Source organism: Osmerus eperlanus, chromosome 13 (genome assembly GCF_963692335.1).
Source record: "Osmerus eperlanus chromosome 13, fOsmEpe2.1, whole genome shotgun sequence".
NCBI lineage: Eukaryota > Metazoa > Chordata > Actinopteri > Osmeriformes > Osmeridae > Osmerus > Osmerus eperlanus.
Window position 1 is genome coordinate 5,959,486 of NC_085030.1, and position 22,797 is coordinate 5,982,282.

The window sequence follows — 22,797 nt, forward strand, 5'->3', positions numbered from 1 at the left end:
AAGCCAACACTTCCGGCAGTGTTGGCCACACTGGTGAACGGCTGCATTCACACTCTGTATGTATCTGTAGAGGCATGGACTAAGGGGATAGAAACATATCATTGCAAAAACATATAGAGAGAGATGGGGCTTTCGTCTTGGGAGACCAAACGATACGAAGACACAGTGTGTGTGTGTGTGTGTGTGTGTGCATTCATGTGTGTGTACATATGTGTGTGCATGTGTATAAATGTGCGTGCATTCATGTGTGCGTGTTTGCTTGTGTATACTTGGTGATGGAAATGGTTCACAAAGTGCTCGAACATTGGGCCCAATGCTTTCAAGAAGGGATGGGATAATGTCACCGTTTTTTAAAAAGGAATGTGCGTGTGAAATCGGCATTCATACAGTATGTGTGGACATGCATGAATACCACTGTGGTGCGTGTGCGTGTGTGTGTGTGTAAAAGTGTGTGTGTGAGTTTGTGTGTGCATTAGTTTGCGTGCATGCATGTGTGTGTTTGAATATGTGTGTGTGTGTGTGTGAAAACACACTAAACACCATGCTCATGGGGAATCTGGTGGGGGAGAGCCTTGGAGGGATGAATATTCTGTAGCCTATGTCATCACCCACGCACACAAGCTTCTCTACAAAACCCCAAACAACAGTGCACAGTTTTGTGTCATTGGTGTGTCAAGTGGATTTTGTGAAATGGGTTGCACATAGCTATCATATTTCTACACATGTTGTTGTGAAATTGTCTAGGAAGCTTTTGATCCTTTATTTTCCCCGTTTCTGACGTCTTCTTCAGCAGCTCCGAGCGAGTGTTGGCTTGGCCAGAACATTGCGTTCTGCCGATAGAGTTCTCACCATCATTTCCAAGGCCTCCACCAATCCCTGGTCGTCTCTGAGTTCTGTTTCCTAGCAACCGCTAGTGTGATGTAGGGAGGTGAGCTGGCGAGGGCCAAGGTAAACTGTTGTGATAGAACAGAGATCTGGAGCCGTGCTGAACACTCCAGTCTGTATCATTGCAGGGATGGTTATGGTGATGGTGCTTCACTGATAAACTGCCCTCAGCAGGAATGCTAATTATTTGTCTCACGCTAACTGATTTATTTGTTGCCCATCTTCATTGACTGTCATTTGTACCTTCATATTCTTTCTCTTTAGATTCAATCACAGTTTCTCATCCAACACAGACAATTTGAATGTGTCGTGCTAAATGGACTGTATCATGTCTGTCAGCGCTGGTTTTCTTTTTTTGTCTGTCAAAAACGGAGGTATGACATTGGCCCAGTTTGAGAGCTCTTTCCGTCACGCTCTGTGTGTAACGTTTAAAAAGGAACACCTCGAACAAGAGAATATCTATGTTTATTGTGGATCAATTAGATATTGCAATTTGGAATTGCAGTTTCAGATTTAACACTTGATAATGAGGCAAGTGGGAAAACGGGTGTCGAGTCAGAGATGTCAGTAATGGAATGGGTCCTCTGTGTCACAGTCACAGGGATGATTTCTTTCCCATCCTCACACACGTCTTTCCTCCATCAACGTCGCCAGACTCACATCTAAAACCAGACATACTTTTTAGGTGTGTGTGTGTGTGCACTTCTGTGCACAATAATTGGCATAGAGTGCACAAATATGTGCTTGCGTGTGTGCATCTATGTGTATCTATGTGTGTACACGTGTGTCCATGTGTGTCCTCTCTGGAAGCTATTTGGTCCCCAGTTTCTGTCCGAACTCCTTGATGGTGTCGGTGGCTTTGTCTGCAGCAGTTCCAATGGTTGTCTGTGTCTGTCTGCTGGCCTCCTGGGCAGCTGGGCGGGTCAGGAGACACACAGGGGGGTTATTAACCAGTAGGACACGTGTTCTTATTACAACATCGCATGATCTCACCACAAACGCCTCTGGAATCCCGGTAGACATTTGTCACATTTGTAACGCTAACAGGTGTAATCCCTTTTCATGGGCGGGGGGGCATTTTCACTCATAAAAAAGACCTGAAGCTTTCAGTGTGTGTGTGTGCTCAGATCCATTTTTTGTACTGGTGTTGCACATCGTCAGTAATTAGCTGCAGGTCTCAGATCAGCGTGGTTCTTTACCTGTGTGGGTGGTCTCCTTGGAAGACTCTGCCACCTGCTGCACGGCGTCCTGAGCTGCCTGGACTGCAAGCACATCACACGTGGGATTCATGGCACTTCATTCACATGATTCATTTTCGCAACAGAGTCACACGGGATTCATGCTCACACAAGTCACTCCTGATTCAGATTCCAACGATTCCTATTCGCACCAGACACAGACAATTTCAATTCAAACCATCAATCATATACAGGATTTACATTCACACCACCGTCACACAAGATTCAGATCCATGCAACTCATACAGCGCACATTGTCCACATTTCTTTGAATACCACTCTTACCACCAAGTCTTTTCCAGGTCATGTTACTCTACCTGCACTCTCTGTCACGCCTTTCGTCGCTGACTGCGTAGTGCTTTTCAGTCCATCAAAAGACTTCTTGAACGAGGCCATGGCTGTGGTCGCTGCCTGTGTTCTACCGGAGGCTGGACACAGGCTGGACTTGTGGTGGGAGGAGAGGCAATTTAGTACCCTCTGTTTAGGTCGGACACCTCCCAGGTTTGCACACGCCAGCTGGATTAGCCAGACAAAACCCTGCCACAGAGGGAAGATCAGACAGGCATCCCAGCTATGGCACAGACCTGGCACGGGGACAATGCTCTCCCTCCTCCCCTCAGACCACCTCAGCACATTCTACACATCCCCTCGGCAGACAGGCCCACTCCAACATCCTGGGTGTTTGTGTGTGTGAGAGAGAGAGAGGGAGAGGAAGAGAGAGAGAGAGAGAGAGAGAGAGAGAGAGAGAGAGAGAGAGAGAGAGAGAGAGGGAGAGGGAGAGGGAGAGAGAGAGAGAGAGGGAGAGGAAGAGAGAGAGAGAGAGAGAGAGAGAGAGGGAGAGGGAGAGGAAGAGAGAGAGAGAGAGAGAGAGAGAGAGAGAGAGAGAGAGAGAGAGAGAGAGAGAGAGAGAGAGAGGAGAGGAAGAGAGAGAGAGAGAGAGAGAGAGAGAGAGAGAGGGAGAGGAAGAGAGAGAGAGAGAGAGAGAGAGAGAGAGGGAGAGGAAGAGAGAGAGAGAGAGAGAGAGAGAGAGAGAGAGAGAGAGGGAGAGGGAGAGAGAGAAAGAACAAGAAAAAGTAAGTAAAAAAGGAAAGTATATATAAAATAAACTAACAAACAAACAGGTTGTTTTCTTTACTCTCACTTTTTATTTACAGAGGATTTGTTGTCTGAGTTGACACATAAATATATTGACAATTCCTGCATTTTAAAGCACATATTGATCTGACAACCATTATGATTTCAAGACATATTATACTGACTTTAACTTGTTAAAATCTTCACACAAACACACGCACACACAAACATGTATCCATTTCTAACAGATAGTTCACTGGAATGATTTCACAAGCAACTATAAAGACACAATGTATAAAACCTTTACTTGAAAAACTTTAAATAAATAACTTGCTTTCAAAATAAATGCAAAAGAGAAACCCACAAACAGGCATTGTATACACTTAGAGGATATTATTGGAATCATATCTGCTTTCAAACTGACTTTTTTTCCATTCCCAACATCTTGTTGGAAAATGACATACATCTATCGCACATTTATGAATACAGATACACACAAGTACAAAGTCACAAGCCTGGCCCTGGTCTCACTTCGTTGGGAGGGATTCAAGGAAGTTAGACCGAGGACGAGCGCACATCTCTATAGATACCTACACCCAACACATTACAGAAGTAACATGACATTTACATTAAGTATCATAATAAAAGATCTGTCTTGGAGGAAGAACATTATTATTCTCTGGGAATGCTTGTCGTATGTTTGTTAGTTTTTTGTACTTTTTTGCAACAGGGTTTTTATTGTGGTAGTTTCAGCGCTTGTCCTTGATATTGGTAGAAACGTATTGTGCTTCTGGTTAGACGCAAACATGGAATGGGTGGACTTATGCTTCTGGCTCGTAGTCCTGGGTCTGCTCCTGTCAAGAGAGGAACACCACGATGAGAACCACACTCAGCATCTAGTGAAACGTGATAGGAGGGGAGGTTCCACATCCAAAGATCACACCATGACCAAAAGATAATATACTTTTATATATCGGGAATAATAGCTCAACTGTCTATTTTCGGAATCATTTTTTCAAAATTATTCCACACCGTGGCAAACGTTCAGCCATTATTTGGCTGCTGCGTCAATGTATCACGTTGGCCACTAGAGGGCAGGATCGAGCTGCACCACAGCAACACCAGTTCCAAGGACATGCCTTGGCATACACACATCTTCTTACTAGCCCCTATTAACACGCTGGTGTCAGTCACCGATATGATACACAATGGCTTTGGGGTGTTTATTCAGAACAAAGGAATGCGATTACTTCTGGACGCATTGTATTTTCCTCCCCTGTGGCTTTGCAATAGGAGAGGAAGTGGATTTTTTTCTACAGCTGGGAGCCTCCATATTCACATCAATGCAGGGAAGACCTGGCTCTACCCACAATGCACTGCAACATACGGCGTGTCACCACCACACCCATTCGGGCAGCGCGAGCACACTGCTTGTGCATGGGTAGGGGGAGGGGAGAGACAGAGGGGGAGGAGAGCTGGAGAGATGGAGGGGAGGAGGAACAGGAGGGATGGAGCAGACATTACTGCCTGTGTGAAATACGATGCTACACGGCGTAACGATTCAGGAGTCATTTGCATCTCCAGCTCAAATAGCCTTTTTCTCTGCCATTGATTGGAAGATTCCAATCTTGAGGGAGGAAATGGCAGCACTTTGTGGAGAGAAACACCACATCTAATGGCTCAATACATTAAATATATATTGTGCAGAACAGTGGTGTCTACTGGAGGAGTGTTTGCACACCCTGTCCACAAGCAGGGTTTGAAACCAAGTGAACAGCACACCACTCTAACTCAATGGTCTCAAATCTGAGCAGTGTATTAACACACTCAATAATGGACAGACACACGCAACAGACACACCTAACGGATATCTTCTTGCCAAATACATTTCAAAAAGCAATAATAGAAACAGGATATTAGATTTTTCTTTGAGAAAGCGTGATGTTTCGTGTCGGTAGTGTAGGATCTACAGTTGCTTCCTGGCTGGCCGTCATGGTGTGGTGGTTCATTAGTCGTTAGCCTGGACTCAGGTTTCAATGATATGAGCTCAGTAGAGTACGTCTTGCCCTTGAGAGATGCCTTCCAAAAATAACCATGTGTCTCTGACTAGCATCCCTCCCAGACACACACACACATAAACACACAGACACACAAAGACACATGAACACACACACAAACACAAAGACATATAAACACGCAGACTCTGACACATGGACACACACAAACACACACAGACACACACATGCATACATACACACACACCATGTAAACACAAACACACACACTCTCCAATTCACTTGTCGACCCTTTCTTTCTACAAACCTCAGGCTGTTAGCTACTGTTCAGACTGAGAAGTAGGAACAGATGGCAGAGACACTACAGGCATGAATCTACAGCAATAACTGGTGGGGTTATGGATGTGTCGCACATCCATACTCAATCATTCGATCCTATCGCACAGACATTTTCAAACAACCAATCCTAACACGTTGTGAAACCCACTGAATCAATCCTAACACATGGTCAAAACCAATCTACCAATCCTAACACATTTTCAAAACCAATCCACCAATCCTAACACATGGTCAAAACCAATCCACCAATCCTAATGCCTGGCCAGGTCAGCCCAGAGTTCTTACCTGCTGGGTGTCGTCGTACGTTCCTCCTTCTGGATCCATCAGTGCCTTTCCCTGGGCCTCCTCCATGGCCTCCTGCCCATACTCCTCAGGCTGTTGACACACACACACATACACCATGCACACACACACACATACACCATGCACACACACACACATACACCATGCACACACACACACACACACACACACACACACACACACACACCATGCACACACACACACAATAGACATGCACCATGCACACGAAACACACAACATTTGTATGATCCACATCTTTACAAGTGTAAGATTTACTAATCTAATTGCATCTGGCTATCTTGGAGCCACCAAGATGGATGGTGCAGGGCAATCATAATAATGGCTTTAGCTCAGATGGTTAGAACAGTACCTCATACCATCAGCCCTGTGAATAATGCTAGTGGGTCAGAACAAAGGTATTTTTAAACCCTCCATTTAATTCAATTAGGTCAGAGAGGAACTGAGCATAATCCAATGTGCTCCATTAAAGCTAGCATACTGTCACCACTTGCACCACACACCCACAGAGGCTGTGAGATCAGCCCTGACTGGAAGCAAAGTTGCTGCGCACATCAGCTAGTGGGCTCAAAGAGGCTGGTCTGGCCTTGGTGTACATATTCAGATCAATCACTGTGAAGGCTCTCTCTCTCTGTCTCTCTCTCTGTCTCTCTCTCTGGCTCTCTCTCTGGCTCTCTCTCTCTCTCTTTCTCCCTCTCAGTCTCTCTCTCTCTCTCTCTCTCTGTCTCACTCTCTCTCCCTCTCTCTCTCTCTTGGCATGTGTAAAACCATGCTTTCTCTGTCTGAGCTAGTTGTTCAGACCACGCAGCCCTCACCAGAAGCTTCTTAAGACAGGCCAGGAGAGATTAGTAGCTTAGTGAGTTATCGGGGGGATTCTCCTGTTGAGAGGGTTGGGGTGTGGTGTGGTGAGGCGTGGGCGGGGTGGGGAGGGTGTTAGCGGACACACAGGTAGGTGACCGACCGCCAGAGCTCTGTGGCTGTTGTCGTTTTCAATAGATCATCCTATGGTCAACTAGCTACTGGTGGGCAAACATAAAGAAGTGGGCTTGGAGGGAGCTAGTGACCCTCAGCTCTGTCTAGGCCTCATGTTCTTCTTGAACATGGGTTGTATTTTGGGGGGTGATCTACACTATTGAAATCCCAATACTAGAACACTGGATGACAATTCCTCCTGCCTCTTCTTTCTGTGTTTGAACTGAGAGTCAGCTGAGCGTGGAGGTGATGACTTTGGGCAAGGTCACCCGGGGAGCCGGGGGCCGGTGGGGGAGGGGGGAGAGGAGAGATGATAGTCCCACTGAGAGACCAGCAAGGTCAATAAATGCTACCTGGACATTTACACTGTGGGCCCTTAATGTGTTTCCCAGCCCTCTGCCCCCTCCTCTCTGTGTCTCCTGTCTTTGAAATCCGTCAGGGGGTACATCTTACAATGGTGAGTGGCCAGTCAGCTCTGTCATCCACCCCACTCATGGTGTGAATGGAAATATGAAAGCAGAGATGGATGACATCCACAGCATGAGAATTGCTGTGCCCATTAGATGCATCTCTCAGGAGATCAATGTCGGTTAGAGAGATGATGCGTGTTCTATGTGCGTGTGCGTGTGTTGGACATACGTTCATTTCAGTGGGGAACTCGTCCTTCTTCACCAGGCCAGTGGCAGCAGCTATGTTCCCCATGGCTCCACCAAAATTAGAGGCCTGCTCCTTCATTTTCTCAGCCCCTATCACACACACACACACACAAAGATAAAAAAAAATCAGTGCAATCAGATGCAGCCATATATAGAAATACTTGCATGCAAACAGTCTAACAAAGACACACACACACACACTACCCTGTCTCTTCTTGTTAGGCTCAAACGGCAGACACAACAGTAAACAATAACCCAGTGGCTTACTACTCTGATTTTCGAATCAAGGCTGGCTAACTTCCTAAGCGTCTTATCCTCCGACACACCTGACATCTTAGTCAGAGTACGACACTGTAGACTTACCAGAGCCAACGCTGTCTTTGGCCTTGGTGCCTGTAGACAGAGAGGAAAGATCAGTTACCACCTGTACTATAAACAAACAATCAGCTCAACTGCATGATGGAGAACTTCGTTTACAGGTGATCTATCAAGTATGATATGAAAACAGACTGCATGCAGCACGCTATACAAGGATGTTTGGCTAAACGTCATGCAATTGAATTGCATAGCTATTTTTGTGTATCAATGTTTTTTTTACAATAGATATTGCTTTGTAGCTCCATGGTAGCGTAAAGTGGAGGGTCTTCTTGTAGTGTACCTAACAGCACTTTCATGGTACATGAATTTTCAAAATGGGCTTAATCCTCACACTAAGAGTGCAGTTGCAGTTGAATAGAGGTCTGTTGAAGGATGAACAGTCATCTGAGTCTGGGGCAGGATTTACTATGTTGTTAGTTCCAGACCTGGGACTGAGGCTTCTTGCAAACAAAGATCTGATGTGCTGAGTTATTGAGAATATAACTCAGCAGGTCCCAGCCCTGTCATAACAACTCTGAGTTGCATCCTGATCCACAGTGAATGAAGTAGAATCAGTAGTGATGTACAACAGAGACCGTGAGCTCAGGGTGACCTCCTTGAGGCATTACAAGGTAGCAGGAGAAGTCGTTCAACTACAAAGCTACCTGCCATACTTGTCCTGTGTTACAGCTGCTTCTAAGCATTGCTACCAGTCTCACGTTCTTGATACAACCATGGATTAAACATTGGCCATTTGTAATATTAGGTAGCATAACCTTTACTAGATTTATTACCATGGTTTTTCTGAACCGTAACAGATCAATGTCAAATCCTTGGTAACCTTTGACATACTCCATTACATAACACAGCGCCTCGCCCGCTCGTGGGGGTGCGGCTCTGCAGTCCTGGCCGGTCCTACTTAGTCATCCTCTCTGTCTCTCCTGTCCCACATCGCTCACGACACCCTCAGGCCACGGAGAGCCGGTATAGGAGGAGAAAGGAGGCTAAAACCGTCTCTTTCTACAGCGGAGAGCCATCGCCGGTAGCCACAGGCTCATCTGAGAGAAGCTTCTACTGAAGGAGTGGCTTGGTTAAATGAGGCAGAGAGTAGATCCTGTACGCCCTGGTTGACGACCCTGGCAGACCGGAGAAGAGACCAGCTAGCCCTCCAACCGGAGACTCTCTCTGGAAACAAGGTGGGGTACTCCCCTCACCGTGACATCCCAGGGGGACGGGGGGTGTGGGGGTTACAATGAGCTCCTCAGAGCAGTAGCCTCTCACAGGAGCATCCTCACTCAAATCCCAAAACAGGGACTACACATGAGGTCTGATTTCGCAAAGCCCCCCCCCCCCCCCCCCCCCCCCCCGAGTGTCCCAAACACATAACGGTGAGGCAGTATATCTAGTGCCAAATATATGCATGGTTCAACTAAATGATTGACGTCCTCCAAAGGGAAATCACGATGAAACCTTTAGGATGTCTAACATGATTGTCCCACTACAGCACCCCCCCTCCAAAACTGATCACAGCACACCTTCAGAAACAACAGGCCCATACGTTGCCATACAGATCTATTAAGTGTTCTTCTGAATGAGCAATGTCCTCCATGCCCCTCTGCATTCCCCCCCACCCGCACATCCCCCCCAGACGACCCTGCGGCCATATGGCGGTAGTGGTGGCGGAGGGCCTGTTCCTTCCTCTCGCTGGGGAGCCCGACTGCTCAGCTGGGCGGGTGGCCTGCCGCTGCGACGGCGCGCAGCTGTCAAAGGTGCGGCGTCAGACGGATCAGCTCCTTCCCGCCCCTCCTCCACCAGGGGCCTTGAGGCGGATCGAGCCACGCTCTCTAGGGCCACCCCCACCCCCTCACCACCCTCCGTCACACTCAACACGCAGGAGGAGACAGAGGCCCCGGGGAGGGAGGGAGGCCTTTCCCTTTCCCAGCCACAGAGGAGGACTCTGGACAGAGGAGCACCGAGAGAAACAGGCCTACACATGTAGAGACTGCAGGCTCACATGCTTTCTGGGGCTGACACTGTCCTTAATATCTAGGCTAATTGGATGCCATCTCGCCGGGGACAGTTGCCTGAAATAGACCAATGTGTCTCCCATTCAGCAGAAAAATAGAGTGGGATCATATCCCATTTTGAGTACCTGTATAAAAGACTAGAATACTGTCAATGTGTAAATAGACTGATGAACTGTATAAGATTGAGTCTAAATGATTTCAAGAATGCAATTAAAGGAGAGCTTGGCTTGTACAGGGGACACGATTGACATGCGTATTGAAAAACGCATATTTGCTAAGACACAATGATGCTGAGGGCATATTTCCACACATGCCATTGAAAGGATGACAAAGGTGGAGCTGAGCTGTGGTATTGTTCACAGTGCCATGAATAGCCGCGTCTCTGTGACTCTGACTGCTTCTAATTAGGCAGCCCAACAGAGGACAACATATAGGATGTCGTCTGTGTCCCTCTGGTCCTCAGGAGGGGATCACTCGGGTCCCTGCTCCACAATCTGTCACCATGAAACCATAGAGTCAGTGACATGTGGCACTAAAACTCCCCCCCCCCTCCCCCCAACCCACATTTTCCAGTCTGTTTTGTTGTTATATTTTGTTAGCACAGCTATTACATATCATGCTAGCGTTCATAGGGCTTCTATGTAAAAGAGACCTAATGTCTCAGGGACTATAAATAGGGTATACAGAAATAAACATTAATGTGTGTATTGGATCCCAAAGCACTGGATTAGCAGTATTCAAATAACTTTGTGTTGGTTTCATCAAGATAAAAGTGGCAGGTTAAATGAAGCAATTATAGTATACATTATGTTTTACATAAATACACAAATATTACATTACGGCATTCTATCAAGAAGACATTAGCCCCTTGGCAATGTCCAGTTACTGCACAGAGACAAGAGAAGAGGGGGGAAGGGAAGTCATCAGAGCATGGGCAACATCTAACACATTTCCTGTGATATCAGCCCCTCGACAATGTCAAGTACAGTATAGCCTAGTCTACTACAGCAGGGTTTCATTTGTACTGAACTTGCCATGGAATCACTTGCAAGTGCCCCATAACGATGACATGTGACTGCAATCATCTTTCCAAGTAATATGAACATGAAGAGGTGGAATATTTGTTCGTAAACAATCTATTAGTATTTGATATTTAACTTTAAGTGATTTCATTATGAATGAAACACTCAAGAGCGACAGGCTATTAAACCGCTGTAAATTAATTGTGGAATCTCGAGCTCTACAACTTGGAGGCGAAACGTGACGGTTTAGTTCAGGGGTGGGGGAAATACCCCACCCCTTTACCAGCCAATGAACGAAGACTACAACTAACAGTGAACCTATAAAGTATCTGCTTGAGCTAGAGCGTACTTCCAGCTGATTCGTTACCTCACCCCCGAAGCAATCGCTGTCGAACACGACATACCAGCAGTAGGTGTGCTTGGAATTGCGTTGAATCCACGTAATTCGGACACATTCTGAATCTTACCGACAAACATTACTCCTTCTTTGGTCTTCTCTGCCGCTACCGCGACGCCTTCCTTGGTTTTCTCTGCGGCCACCGCCATGCCTTCTTTCGCTTTAGACAGCCCCTTCATAAACACATCCATCTTGGCCCAGCTGCTGTGGAGACATGTGTTGGACCCGTGATGAGCACTCATAATACATCCTAGCTGATCGTTGAGGAGGCCAAGGGAATCTATTGATTCTAGTGATTATTTAATGGGTGTGTTCGTAAGTATCACAGAAGAAACCGCTAAAGCTGTCACTTTCCAGTCAAGCTTCTTATTGCACAAGTAGCTATTAGTGACCTGGCTGTGACAACGACGACAGTAGCAACGCCTCCTATGGCTGGTTGTAGTGGCTACAATCCAGCCATTATAGTAAAACGCTTTATTCGCGCGTTCCCCTCACCGTCAAAGCATGAAATATTCAGAGGAAAAATATTTCAATGAAATGGTTAATGGTGCACGCGCTCATTAATTATTACTCACTTCTGATATTACTCTCAGTGGCCGCGAGTACGCTGTAAGCCCGTGCCTTTTAAATAGCGTCCGATGTATAAAAAAAATCAGCTGCCATATGTTTTTATTGTACATTTTGTTTCATGTGGATCATATGTATTTCATTGAAGTAGGATCAAGTGTGAATATATCATATTTGATGTAGGCTAGTACACGATCTTTTTCAACAAAATGTATTATATAGGCCTTGCCTATATAAGTCCATATCGCCTAAATATATTTATGGCAGACAATTCAAACGACCATTTCTGCTATAGTTTTGATTGAATTATGTCGTAATTGCGACCACTCACAAGGTGTCACCTTTGAGACCCCTTCAAAGCAAATAATGAAGCAGTCTACAATTACCAATGAATGCAACAATTGTTCTTTCGATCCTTCATCGTGTTCTCATTCAACTGTTGTAGATTCAACTTACATACCAGCGGATATATTTGATTTAGGCTGTAAATATTTGTTGTAGTTTCCAATGCCTTTGTAATATCATCCCGTTACAAGGTAGTAATATCATATATGCTCTCAAAATGCGGTTATGTCTCGACGACGCCAAGTGTCGTAGTAAAAACATGCATGCAAAGTGTTCTTACCTTTTACAAATCTGACGCGTCCCCTTATACTTCGATTGCACAGTTGATTCAAATATCGTCTGAACGTGAGATATCTGCGAACGATCACTAGGTGGGCCTTCCTTCTGATCCTCTCCACCAATAGGGACAGCCCTCTAGACCGCGCGCCTGAGACAATCACGTAGCCACCATTGAACACAGGAAGATGTCAGAGGCTGAGCACGGGAACGCGTCGTGTATGCCTGGACTGGGACCATGGCTTAATAAGCTTAGTGTAACTGGTGAACACCAAGTCCTCAATTTAAAACGACCCGCCTTGTTGGAGAAAGGAATGTGGTTTCCTACACCATGTGGCAATGTAATGGTGTAATTGGCAGCTAGTGTGCTAATTGTACACCTTGAAGCGAGAAAACCAATTGCCGCCCAAACAAAGTGATTCTGTGTATTTGTGCCTCAGCATAGGCTACGTGTTTTGTGTAGCACATGAAACACGTTTACATTGTAAAAGAAACACTTTAAGTATGTGTCACTCAGTGTACATTTAGAGATCCCATGACGCATACCTCATCATCTCATGCACAGGAACATGCAATGACTAATAAGGGAAACACAAGGAAGAGACTCTGCTGCATAGGGGTGGGAGCACTGGGGGAACGAGTGGCCTTGCATACACTGGCACATACACATTTAATTGAGCAACATTTTCAGGATAATTTCAACAGGGAATTACGTTGTTTCCGCATCCTTTCCAGATATAAGTATTAGATGGGTATTCTACACATTAATCTGAGTGGCGTTTCAGCGGACATTTAGTCATCTTTTAACGGTGTCTACGCTTTCAAATTGTTGCTGACTTTTCAACAGATCCTGCCGAAAGCTGTCCAGGGTCCTGAAAGCCACTGCTCAAGATCCCAAGTGGGACTGAACAGTCAGCAGCCTTTGCCGCTCTCCATGGTCCTGATCTTCTCAAATGTTTCATGTGCTCACTAGTGCTGTTAACTGGAAGGCATTGGCCTATTAGAGATGTATCTTATAATGACACAAACTGTCATTATAATTCCTCCGCCAGGACAGGAGGATGCCGATTGTGCTTATTGGTATTCTTCTTCTTCTTATACTAGTACCCTCTTTGGCCCAATAACTCGAAAACAAATACAAATATATTATTTTCTTGATCCGTGGGTCCAATTGACTTGAAATGTCGTACAAATGTGTAGAATTGATGTATTTACATTGTTTACTTAGGAAAAAGGAATACAATGCAAAATGGCTAAACGGAGTGTGTTTATGTTAATGTGCACATTGCCTCAATATCTGTGTTAATAAATCAAATGTCATTTTGACTGATGGTTTTTCAAACCACACAGGCTTCAAGATGACATCCCTTTGCAATACCATACACAATTTCATCATGACATGTCGAAAGATGACTGAATTACAGCTGTTTAGAATTGAACCAAATCTCACAATACTTGCCATAGGAGACACTGATGATTCTTTTATAAAATAACTGAACACGGCATATCACATTTCATATCATATTTTTGACATCTCTTGACAGTTGATCATTTGAAATTATATCTTGACAAAATATCAGCCTTCTGGACACTGGACACTCATTTGATATTACAGTTCTGGACAAAATTGAATTGAAATGAATGGCCGTGTCCAGAAGGCTGACATTTTGTCCAGATATAGTATCAAATGAATGGCCATGTCCAGAAGGCTGACATTTTGTCCAGATATAGTATCAAATGAATGGCCATGTCCAGAAGGCTGACATTTTGTCCAGATATAGTATCAAATGAATGGCCATGTCCAGAAGGCTGACATTTTGTCCAGATATAGTATCAAATGAATGGCCGTGTCCAGAAGGCTGACATTTTGTCCAGATATAGTATCAAATGAATGGCCAGTGTCCAGAAGGCTGACATTTTGTTCATACATATATAGAAAGTTTTGAGTGAGTAACAGAAGGGTTCAACTTGCCGTGGCCTCTTAAATGGAAAACTTCTGTTTCTCACTCAAAATGTCCCTTTTCTACTAAATGACAGTCTTCTGAGCACTGGCCATTCATTTGATATTATATCTGGGCAAATGTCAGCCTTCTGGACACTGGCCATTTATTAGATATTGCATCTTGACAAACTGTCATCCTTACACTGGCCATTGATTTGATATTCTACCTGGACAGTGTGTGAGCCCTCTGCCCTCAGCATGCCTTATTGTTCATGGGGAACTAAAACGTCTTAAGAAACCATCATGTGCGCAGCATCGATTTTTCTCTACAGTGACAATTTGGAAAGAATACAAAAAAAAACTTAAAGTCAGCCATTGCTCCAATTGACCTTAAATGTTGTGTACATGTATGAAATACATGCCTGTTTCATGTAAATTTTGAAATGGTTCGCAATGTAGGGGAGGAATCCGCCATTATTTGTGTGCTGGCAATTGTTTTTAAGCAAAACCAGATGTTAAATGTACAGTGCAGCTGCCTCTGTCATTGATTTCTGGTAAAGTCTCCACAGGTCTTTATTACAGTTTTTCTCAATTGCTAAAACACTAAAACCCATTGGCTGAACAAAGTTCTCAGTTGCCTGAACTCATGTAGCTAATTGTGCAGTCTGTTGTCAATACCTTAAACCATTTCACATGGTAAAACACAATTTGCAGATCTCACTTAGACTTTTCAGCAACACTCTGAACACATTCTCATTCTCAAAACACATTCTGTACTCTAATGCACATGTCATCCATACTGGTAAACAAAAATGGCAACAATCAAATACAAATAGAGAAAACATGTCATTGACAAAACACAACCACTCAAAATTGATTTAACTTGTTTCAAATGATGTGACACAACCAATATAAGCCAGTTCAGAGAGCAAACAGGTTGGTGAAGGTGGGAAAATATTGCTTGTGATGTCGACAAAGTGCTCTGAGTTGTGAGTAGTGAGATGCAGGGTACAGTACTGTATAGGGGTACGAGGAGGAGAAAGAACAAGAAAAATTGCAAAGAGCAAAGCAGAGTAGTAATTTCTGATAAATGTTGAGCTACTATGATAGAACATGTTTTCGTTCATCAAAAGACAATGACGGATAAATATGAAATTTGTTTTGAGATTACGTAAAAATGTACTTCTCCTTGAGGACTATATGTTTTGAACAATGTGTTTTCAGTTTTTGTGTTTTTTGGTGTATTGTTTACTGACTGCTTGATAGTGTATATCATTTTGATCACTTTGTTTATGATTTGAGAGCAGTGTTTGATTTTGAGGACAGGTAAATCTGTTTTGAGGCGAAAGTTTGATTTTGCAAGAGGATTCAGAGGTTTTGTAAATAGTGCTTGAAGATGAGGTTTTGTGTTTACAGTTTTGAGAAAATGGGTGACTGTTTCAAGAATGTGTTTTAGCAATTGTGAAAAACTGTATCAAGTGATTGCTGCCATCTAGTGGTACATTACTGACTGGAATACATCAAGAACATGTTTTTGCCAGTCCCCCCATCTTAGATTCTTATTTTCATCTTACAATATAGATTTTTTGCATTACAGTCATGTACTCAGTATTTCCCCATGTCTGAAACCCGGAAGGACCCGGAAGGAAGCTGTCAGGACCATATATGAGATCATGTACAAGGACTGCCTTATTGTATTGACCAGCCTTCATTTCTTTAAACCGGCTGTTGTTCTGTGTTTATTATAAAAATAATATCGCTGACCTTCATGCCTCATATATATTTTGCAACAGACCACATCTCTGTCTTTGACCTAGTCATTGTTTTGGTATGCTGTTACTCTCTTTCCTCTCAGCTGACTGACACATACTCAATTATCACACTAATATAATAATATGTACATCCCAAAACCTAAATCAGTTTCCTACCATGTTAAGCATTGTCTAGTTCCTACTCAGCTGTGTATAGCATACCACCAAGCACAGTACTCTGTACTAGTCCTACCATGTTCTTCTAATACTCTAACAGTTCTTATTCAATCCCACTGTGGCTCATGTTTTGAAACAGTCTTAACATTATCTTAGCTTTTTGTGCAATTGTTTGATTTGTCATCAATCTAATGTAAGTTTTGCGTAGCTGTTTGCTATTGTGTATCAAGCTAAGATTGATTGTTGACATTGTGGACCTTCTTGCATAAAGCTGTCCTCTCCCACCTGCCTCCATTGTAAGACCATAGTTTATGACATGGTCCACAGTTGTGTCTCTGATGACATCAGGAACTCTTATTCTTTGCCTTGTAGATCTTCCTCTATCATGTCTTCCTCTAACACCACTACCACGCATTCTTACCCCTCCTCTTACTCCTCCACCAGCGCGGAACTGTGATGTGGGCAAGCTCCATTTGCTTCAAAACTAGATTGATTATTAAATAGATCAGTGGATGGCTCACATGAACGAATGTTGAGAACTTGTGAAGGGTATGACAATTTCACTTAGAATCAACTCATCCGTTTTGATCAGCAAGCCATGTTCATGTAGAGATGGTACAAATTGTAGAAAATTACACTTACTCTTTTGCACTTGTGGCAAAACTTGTTGAACTTGCTTATGTGAATAAATAAGAAATTCAAATCTGGTGTGGACCAGAAAGTCATTGTTCCCCCCACACCTCACCCCCAGCAGAGGAACAGAAGATAAGGCTGTGTCCTAACCACACATCCCAGAGAGGCTGGTGGTGAAAGCTAAGGGCTCATTTCCATCTAAGGCGTGCCGGGTCGTAAACCAGAGCAGGTCTAATCTCACCCGGTCAGCCAGAGATTCTCACCTCCATCCCACTGGTCCTCACTATGGGATGTTTACGACGGCTGCCTCCGGCTGACGCTTTTACTTCGGATCCATTGAGCGGAGTCAATCAGACAGGGCCTGGGCACCATTTACTTTACATCAATCTACCTTCTAAAACCTAGGCAGGAGCTGAGGCCACACACTGTCTGGGATTTACAGCAGGCTGGGTCTCATTTACCAATGACAGGTGCACACACAGCACATCCACATTCTCTAGGATAAGGCTGCAGAGAGCAGGGAGGGATATGCATCTAGATGAGGGTGTGGATATTAGAACCGGATCCGGAAGCTACATGGTGTGGATCGACTTCATCAGATACTGAGCATGCACGGTAATGAAGGTTCTGGATAGTGAGAGGGACCGGTCAAAGGATGATGCTCTTCACTCTCACTAGAGGGCGCTACAGACTGTGTGATCCTCTGCTGTGGAGCCATCGAGACGTGTGCCATGAAAGGGGGAGTTGTTCACCCTAAAACCAGCAACACTGTGTTGATGAAATAAAACTGTGTTTTCAAATGTTTTGAAAATTTATCTTACGTCATTGTCAGAGATGGTAATGGACAGAACAGTGAAAAGTGATTAGTCTATTAGACAAAATCACCTGTGCTTAGGAACATCACTTCACTGGTTTCATCCTTTCACGCCCACCAATGTGTGTTTTACTGTACAAAGCACTGTCTCTATGATATGGGCCTGTGAATATGAATGCTTAATTGCTTTTGTACGTGATTTGTGCTGTTCATTAGGGCCTGCCCACACTTTCAAGATGGCCTGTCAGGCTGTTTCACTGAGATATCGCTGAGATATCACTGCCACGTTCCACAGCTTTGCAGGAGTGCGTAGGCCGTCAGTAATTCTCATCAAATATTATTATAAAAGGACATCTAGACTAGGTGATGTGTTTAGACTATTAAAGCGTTTGAAATGATTTCCCTGTTTAAAGGACATTTGCTTTTCCTACTACCTCTATTCATTTTACATAATTGTAATTGATTGTGTGTCTATAAAGGCCCTGCAGCGATAAAGGATATATTCTAATTCAAACATTATGTAGATTTTACATGTGAAGGGCTAGAAGCAAAACTTCTTGTTTATGCAGTCATCGTTCATTTCTTTTCTCAGTGTTTTTCTCTGTTCACTATAACATCACCTGAAGGGATGCCGTCTCAGTTTTAACATTCTGGAAAAAATATAAAAATGAGGTCATGGCAATTTGTGAAACTTACCGTGTCGACTCAACATACTGAAACTACTAATACTAACAAATCAAGATGATATACGTTTAGTACATGTGTCTGTGTGCATTGGTTTATAAGAATGAGCTTGTGTTTGTGGGGGGCGTGTCTTCTGTGTCTGTGTTTCTCATAAAAGGTTGGCCCTTATCATTCCTGTCATTTTTGGCAGTTACATAATCTCATTCCTTGGATGGTTGCCTGAACAATTGGCTGCTATTAATGGTCATACATAATTGCGTTATGTAATATGTGTTCTACTGTCTTAGTGAAAAGGCAAACAGCTGTGGCTATTGGCTGTTCCCATTGTACACAGAGACAAGCTGCCTGTACCCATGCACTGTGGCAGAAAACAGCATGATCACAGACAGGATCTGGTTTAAAACCAATACCAACCATCAAAATGTGCCTGAACGGTAAATAACTGTCCAATCTGTAATATTTGGTAGTCCAATGATATCCACGGAAGATCTGGTCCCCCTGCTTGGAGCCAGGGAAACGCAGTGAGGCGAAAACATGACCGAGTCAAAACACATTCCATCTGTCCTCATCTCGGAGTGGTATCACTTCCTACGGTTGACTGTGTACGTGTGTGTGTGTGTGTGTGTGTGTGTGTCGGTGTGTGTGTGTGTTGGTGGGTATGCCTTCCACCAGAGGGCAGCACAGCCTCACCAGGCTTCTGTCTGCCTGGGACAATGATGCAAGAAACACGGTGCTATGCGATGAATGGAGCAGATTCCCAGGTAGCAACTAATTGGCGAATACGGTAATACCTCACTCTCACCATCATCACTGTCACATTCTCCTACAGAAACAGATTCCAAAATGACTGCTGTACATCTTTCAACATCTCACATATGGTGTATCTAGCAGGGGGTCGATTAAGAGAAGAACTTCATGTTGAGGGTTTCAAATGGATGTGTTCATGTTGCTGCAGTTCCGAATCCAATCAGTTAGATAAATGGGTTCCGGTCTGAGTCTAATAAGAATCCAACCCACAATTTTGACGTGTTTTGTGCGTGTTGTTCCGTAATGAAGATGTCAAGTTAGGCTTTTTAGAATCAGACAGGGAAGGGGAGTCAAAGAACAATGTGTTTCACGGTGATAAGTCAGAAGTGTGGGGCAGCATTTGCACTACAAAGAGCATGTTTTGTTTGGATTTGTCAAATGCCAACTAACCCATGTAGCTCTGAAGCAGAGTGTGCTGAAATGCACTTTTAAAAATTCTTCATACATCTTTGCCAGTGCCAGCTTACCCCTTCTGAAGGAATACAGTAGGATTCAGTGTGTTTCTTCATGTCTGAAAACAAAGAGATCACTTCGGGAAATCACGTTGGGGTGCAAAAAACATTTCCACCTATCTTGCCACAAGCCCCAAAGCTAATTGTTCCTCTTGGGCTCTATTTGCCCTCAATCGTGTTTGTATCTAGCCTCTGGGTTGTGTAGGTGGAGGGACAGAGCCTCAATTTAGAATGTAGATGCCCTCTTAAAATGGATGTACACAACAACAAACTTAGCATCATAAAATAGCATGCGAAGTGGCCATGCATAAAAATTCAACATTTCACGTGCTCCCCAAAAATAGAAAGGGGGAGTGAGAATGTTGCTGCTCTGCTGGAAGTTCAGAAACAGTTCATGGATAGAGACAAAATCGGGTTATTGTTGAAAGAGGGAAATAACTAGCAGTCTGTGTCTGAAAGAACAAGGAGGATGTCAAAGCTGCATGGGACTGAGGTCTACAGGAAAAACGGGAGCCTTTGAAGTCATGCATGCCTGTTATCTTACGAGTGGGCCGACTGAGCCTTCTGTCAAATAAAACACTCTTGATTGGGAACCTGGTAAGCTAATGAGTTTGCACTTCTATCTTCTCTAATTTGTTCAAGCTTTTGTGCCAAGGCCTTTGAGAGCTTTTTGTGCCAAGCTCTGTAATGGTGTTCTCATTGTTTGCTTGAGAATCTCACTGATCCTAGTTGAACTTGGGGATTCCAAGCCATGAAATGTTTCACATGGGACAGCAAATGAGGGAGTGTACAAGGGTGATAATTAGATACTGTTACAGTCAAATTAAGATGACATCAAATCTATTTCACACGAAATCATTCTCCACAGGTATGTCATTTGAAAATGGCGACAGGGCTACATTGCAATGCAACCAGCCACCAGTTCTCCTAGTTTAGAACTTAGAGACATATTGCTCCTATCTCCTTCCCCCTCCTTTCTGTGTCTAACTGAATTTGTGCTGTAGACTTGGGTTTTCAGCTGTCCATAACCAACTAACAAAATGTTACAGCAGCAGATCAGAGGCTCTGGATGTCATGGCTGTTTTCACTTTGCACTGTTTGCTTAAGGGGGGTGGGTGGGGGGTCGGGGGGGTGGCAGGTAGCCATCATGTCTGTCTGAGCCGACTATGATGCAGGCTAAGATTTGCCTGGAAGCGACTCCTGACCTTGTTGGGGTTCTCCAGGCCTGTCCATTCCCATGTATTCAGCCATTACTGCCTGAGAGAACACCGGGGTGGTGGGGGGGGGGCGACTCAAGTGTTTTCTTCCTCCGAGCTTTACTTCTGCTCCCAGGGCTCTGTTCGGACCCCAGTGTTTATCATCCAACACAGCAGAGAGCTCTGGAGGTCCTGGTCACTACTTCTGGATCAACTGGAGTAACTTCATGATGAGTAGCACTTGTGTTCCATTAAGATACTACACAGAGCATGTCAAGTGCATCTGTGTTTAAACCCTCTGCAGTACATAAACAGTGAATGAATGAGATCCACATCTAGCTATGTGAGATAGAGCTCGAACTAGGCTGAATGTAAGATGGTTCTGAGAATATGTCTGATATTGATGTATTCATCTTGGTTATTCCTTGTGAAATAAATCACTGTTTATTACTTTGATATTACTGTAACCCCCCCCTCAAGCACACACACAGCTCACAGAATGGTGGCGTGTTCTGCGGGACTCAAGGTTGGCGTTCTTAAATAATGAAATATATCAACTTAACCACTGATGTCATGGATCAAAAAGCCAATTCCAGTTCTATTATTATGTTAGCTTAGATTGCCCAATGACTTTGTGAGGTTCAGCCTCTTGGTAAACAGATCCAAAGCTGTCCATTAAACCCTGGGAGATTATCAAGGCTCAGTCCAACAATTTGCGGATATTGTTCTAAACACCTATCTGGTGACCTTCCCCCAGCAGTTGAAAGTCAATGGGAAAGATGGCCAGGAGCCCACGGCCAGCACCTCGTTCACTTTAATTACTCTGCCGGCCAGCGATTCCCCCTTCCTCCTCCCTGTCTTTATATAACCATCTATCCCTATCAATGCCCAGGCTCCACTGATACACTCCAGATGTGCCATAGGCTTAATAGCCCCCAAGATACTGCTATCCGTACTTAGTCATGACATCCTCTCTCTATGATAGATATGCCAACCGTGAACCGCCAATTCATCGGAATTAATGGCGGAGGCTGCGGACGGGGGCTGCTGCGGCCCGCTTCACCACGCTCGGCGCTCCAAGGCTGATTGTAATGTGCCTGATTGTAATCAACTCTGTTGTATTGATACGGTGATGCGTACAAGCGATCAATGCCACTTCGAGGACTCCGCGTCGAGCGCAGAGGTTTGGTGGTGGGCGAGTGGAGCTCCTGATTCGACAGTGCTACGGTCTCCCCAGCCCTCGTTAGTCTCTCCAAACAATCCCAGCTAAACTAGTCTTTTATAATAGAGAAAGTTCAGGTTACAGGAAATAACTGGGGTCAGTTTGATTAAACAAATAATAGGCTTATGCAACTTGTTGCAGCTATAAGCTCATTAAGTGCCAATGGCACAGACTGGAAATGGTACATACAATATTATTTTGAGCAGAAATGCAATATATTTGCTTAGCTGATTAAAACATTGTGTGTACAGTCCGGTCATGTCAATACTTTCTCTTTTGTATTTATCTGTAGAAGCTTCACCCAACATGAATTCCTTTCATATCAAAATGCTTATATGTAATTAGCACAATTACATATTGGCGGCCTTTTGGGGGTGTTGGAAGATGTGTCCTTGTGATATCACAGGTTCTGTACTCACCAGGAGCTGAAGATGTATTCATATTACTATTGTGAAACAAACTTTGTCATGTTATCAACACCCAGCGGCCTTGAGTAGGACTCATAGATCAGGGTGAATTCAAATAAAATGTTGATATAAGGGAGACAGCTGACAGTTGGTATCTCAAAGACACAGGATGCCTTGCACAGTCTCTCCTTGACAGCTGTAATATTTTACCGTGATGTCCG

The 22,797-nt window shown here is 44.1% G+C and overlaps 1 protein-coding gene across 2 annotated transcripts; it reads right to left on the reverse strand.

Annotated features, from left to right (window-relative positions):
• Positions 1–3,247: 3,247 nt before the first annotated feature.
• sncb (synuclein, beta) lies at positions 3,248–12,647 on the reverse strand. Of its 2 annotated transcripts, none has more exons than XM_062476988.1 (6): positions 12,496–12,647; positions 11,374–11,507; positions 7,864–7,893; positions 7,484–7,590; positions 5,837–5,926; positions 3,248–4,051 (listed from the first exon to the last, which is right to left on the reverse strand). In XM_062476988.1, exons 2-6 carry the CDS (start codon positions 11,492–11,494, stop codon positions 4,019–4,021), a joined length of 381 nt encoding a protein of 126 aa, XP_062332972.1. In that variant the 5' UTR covers positions 11,495–11,507; positions 12,496–12,647; the 3' UTR covers positions 3,248–4,018. The 2 variants fall into 2 exon arrangements, with proteins under 2 accessions (XP_062332972.1, XP_062332973.1); XM_062476989.1 differs by having other exon boundaries at positions 11,374–11,504; positions 12,496–12,646.
• Positions 12,648–22,797: the final 10,150 nt, after the last annotated feature.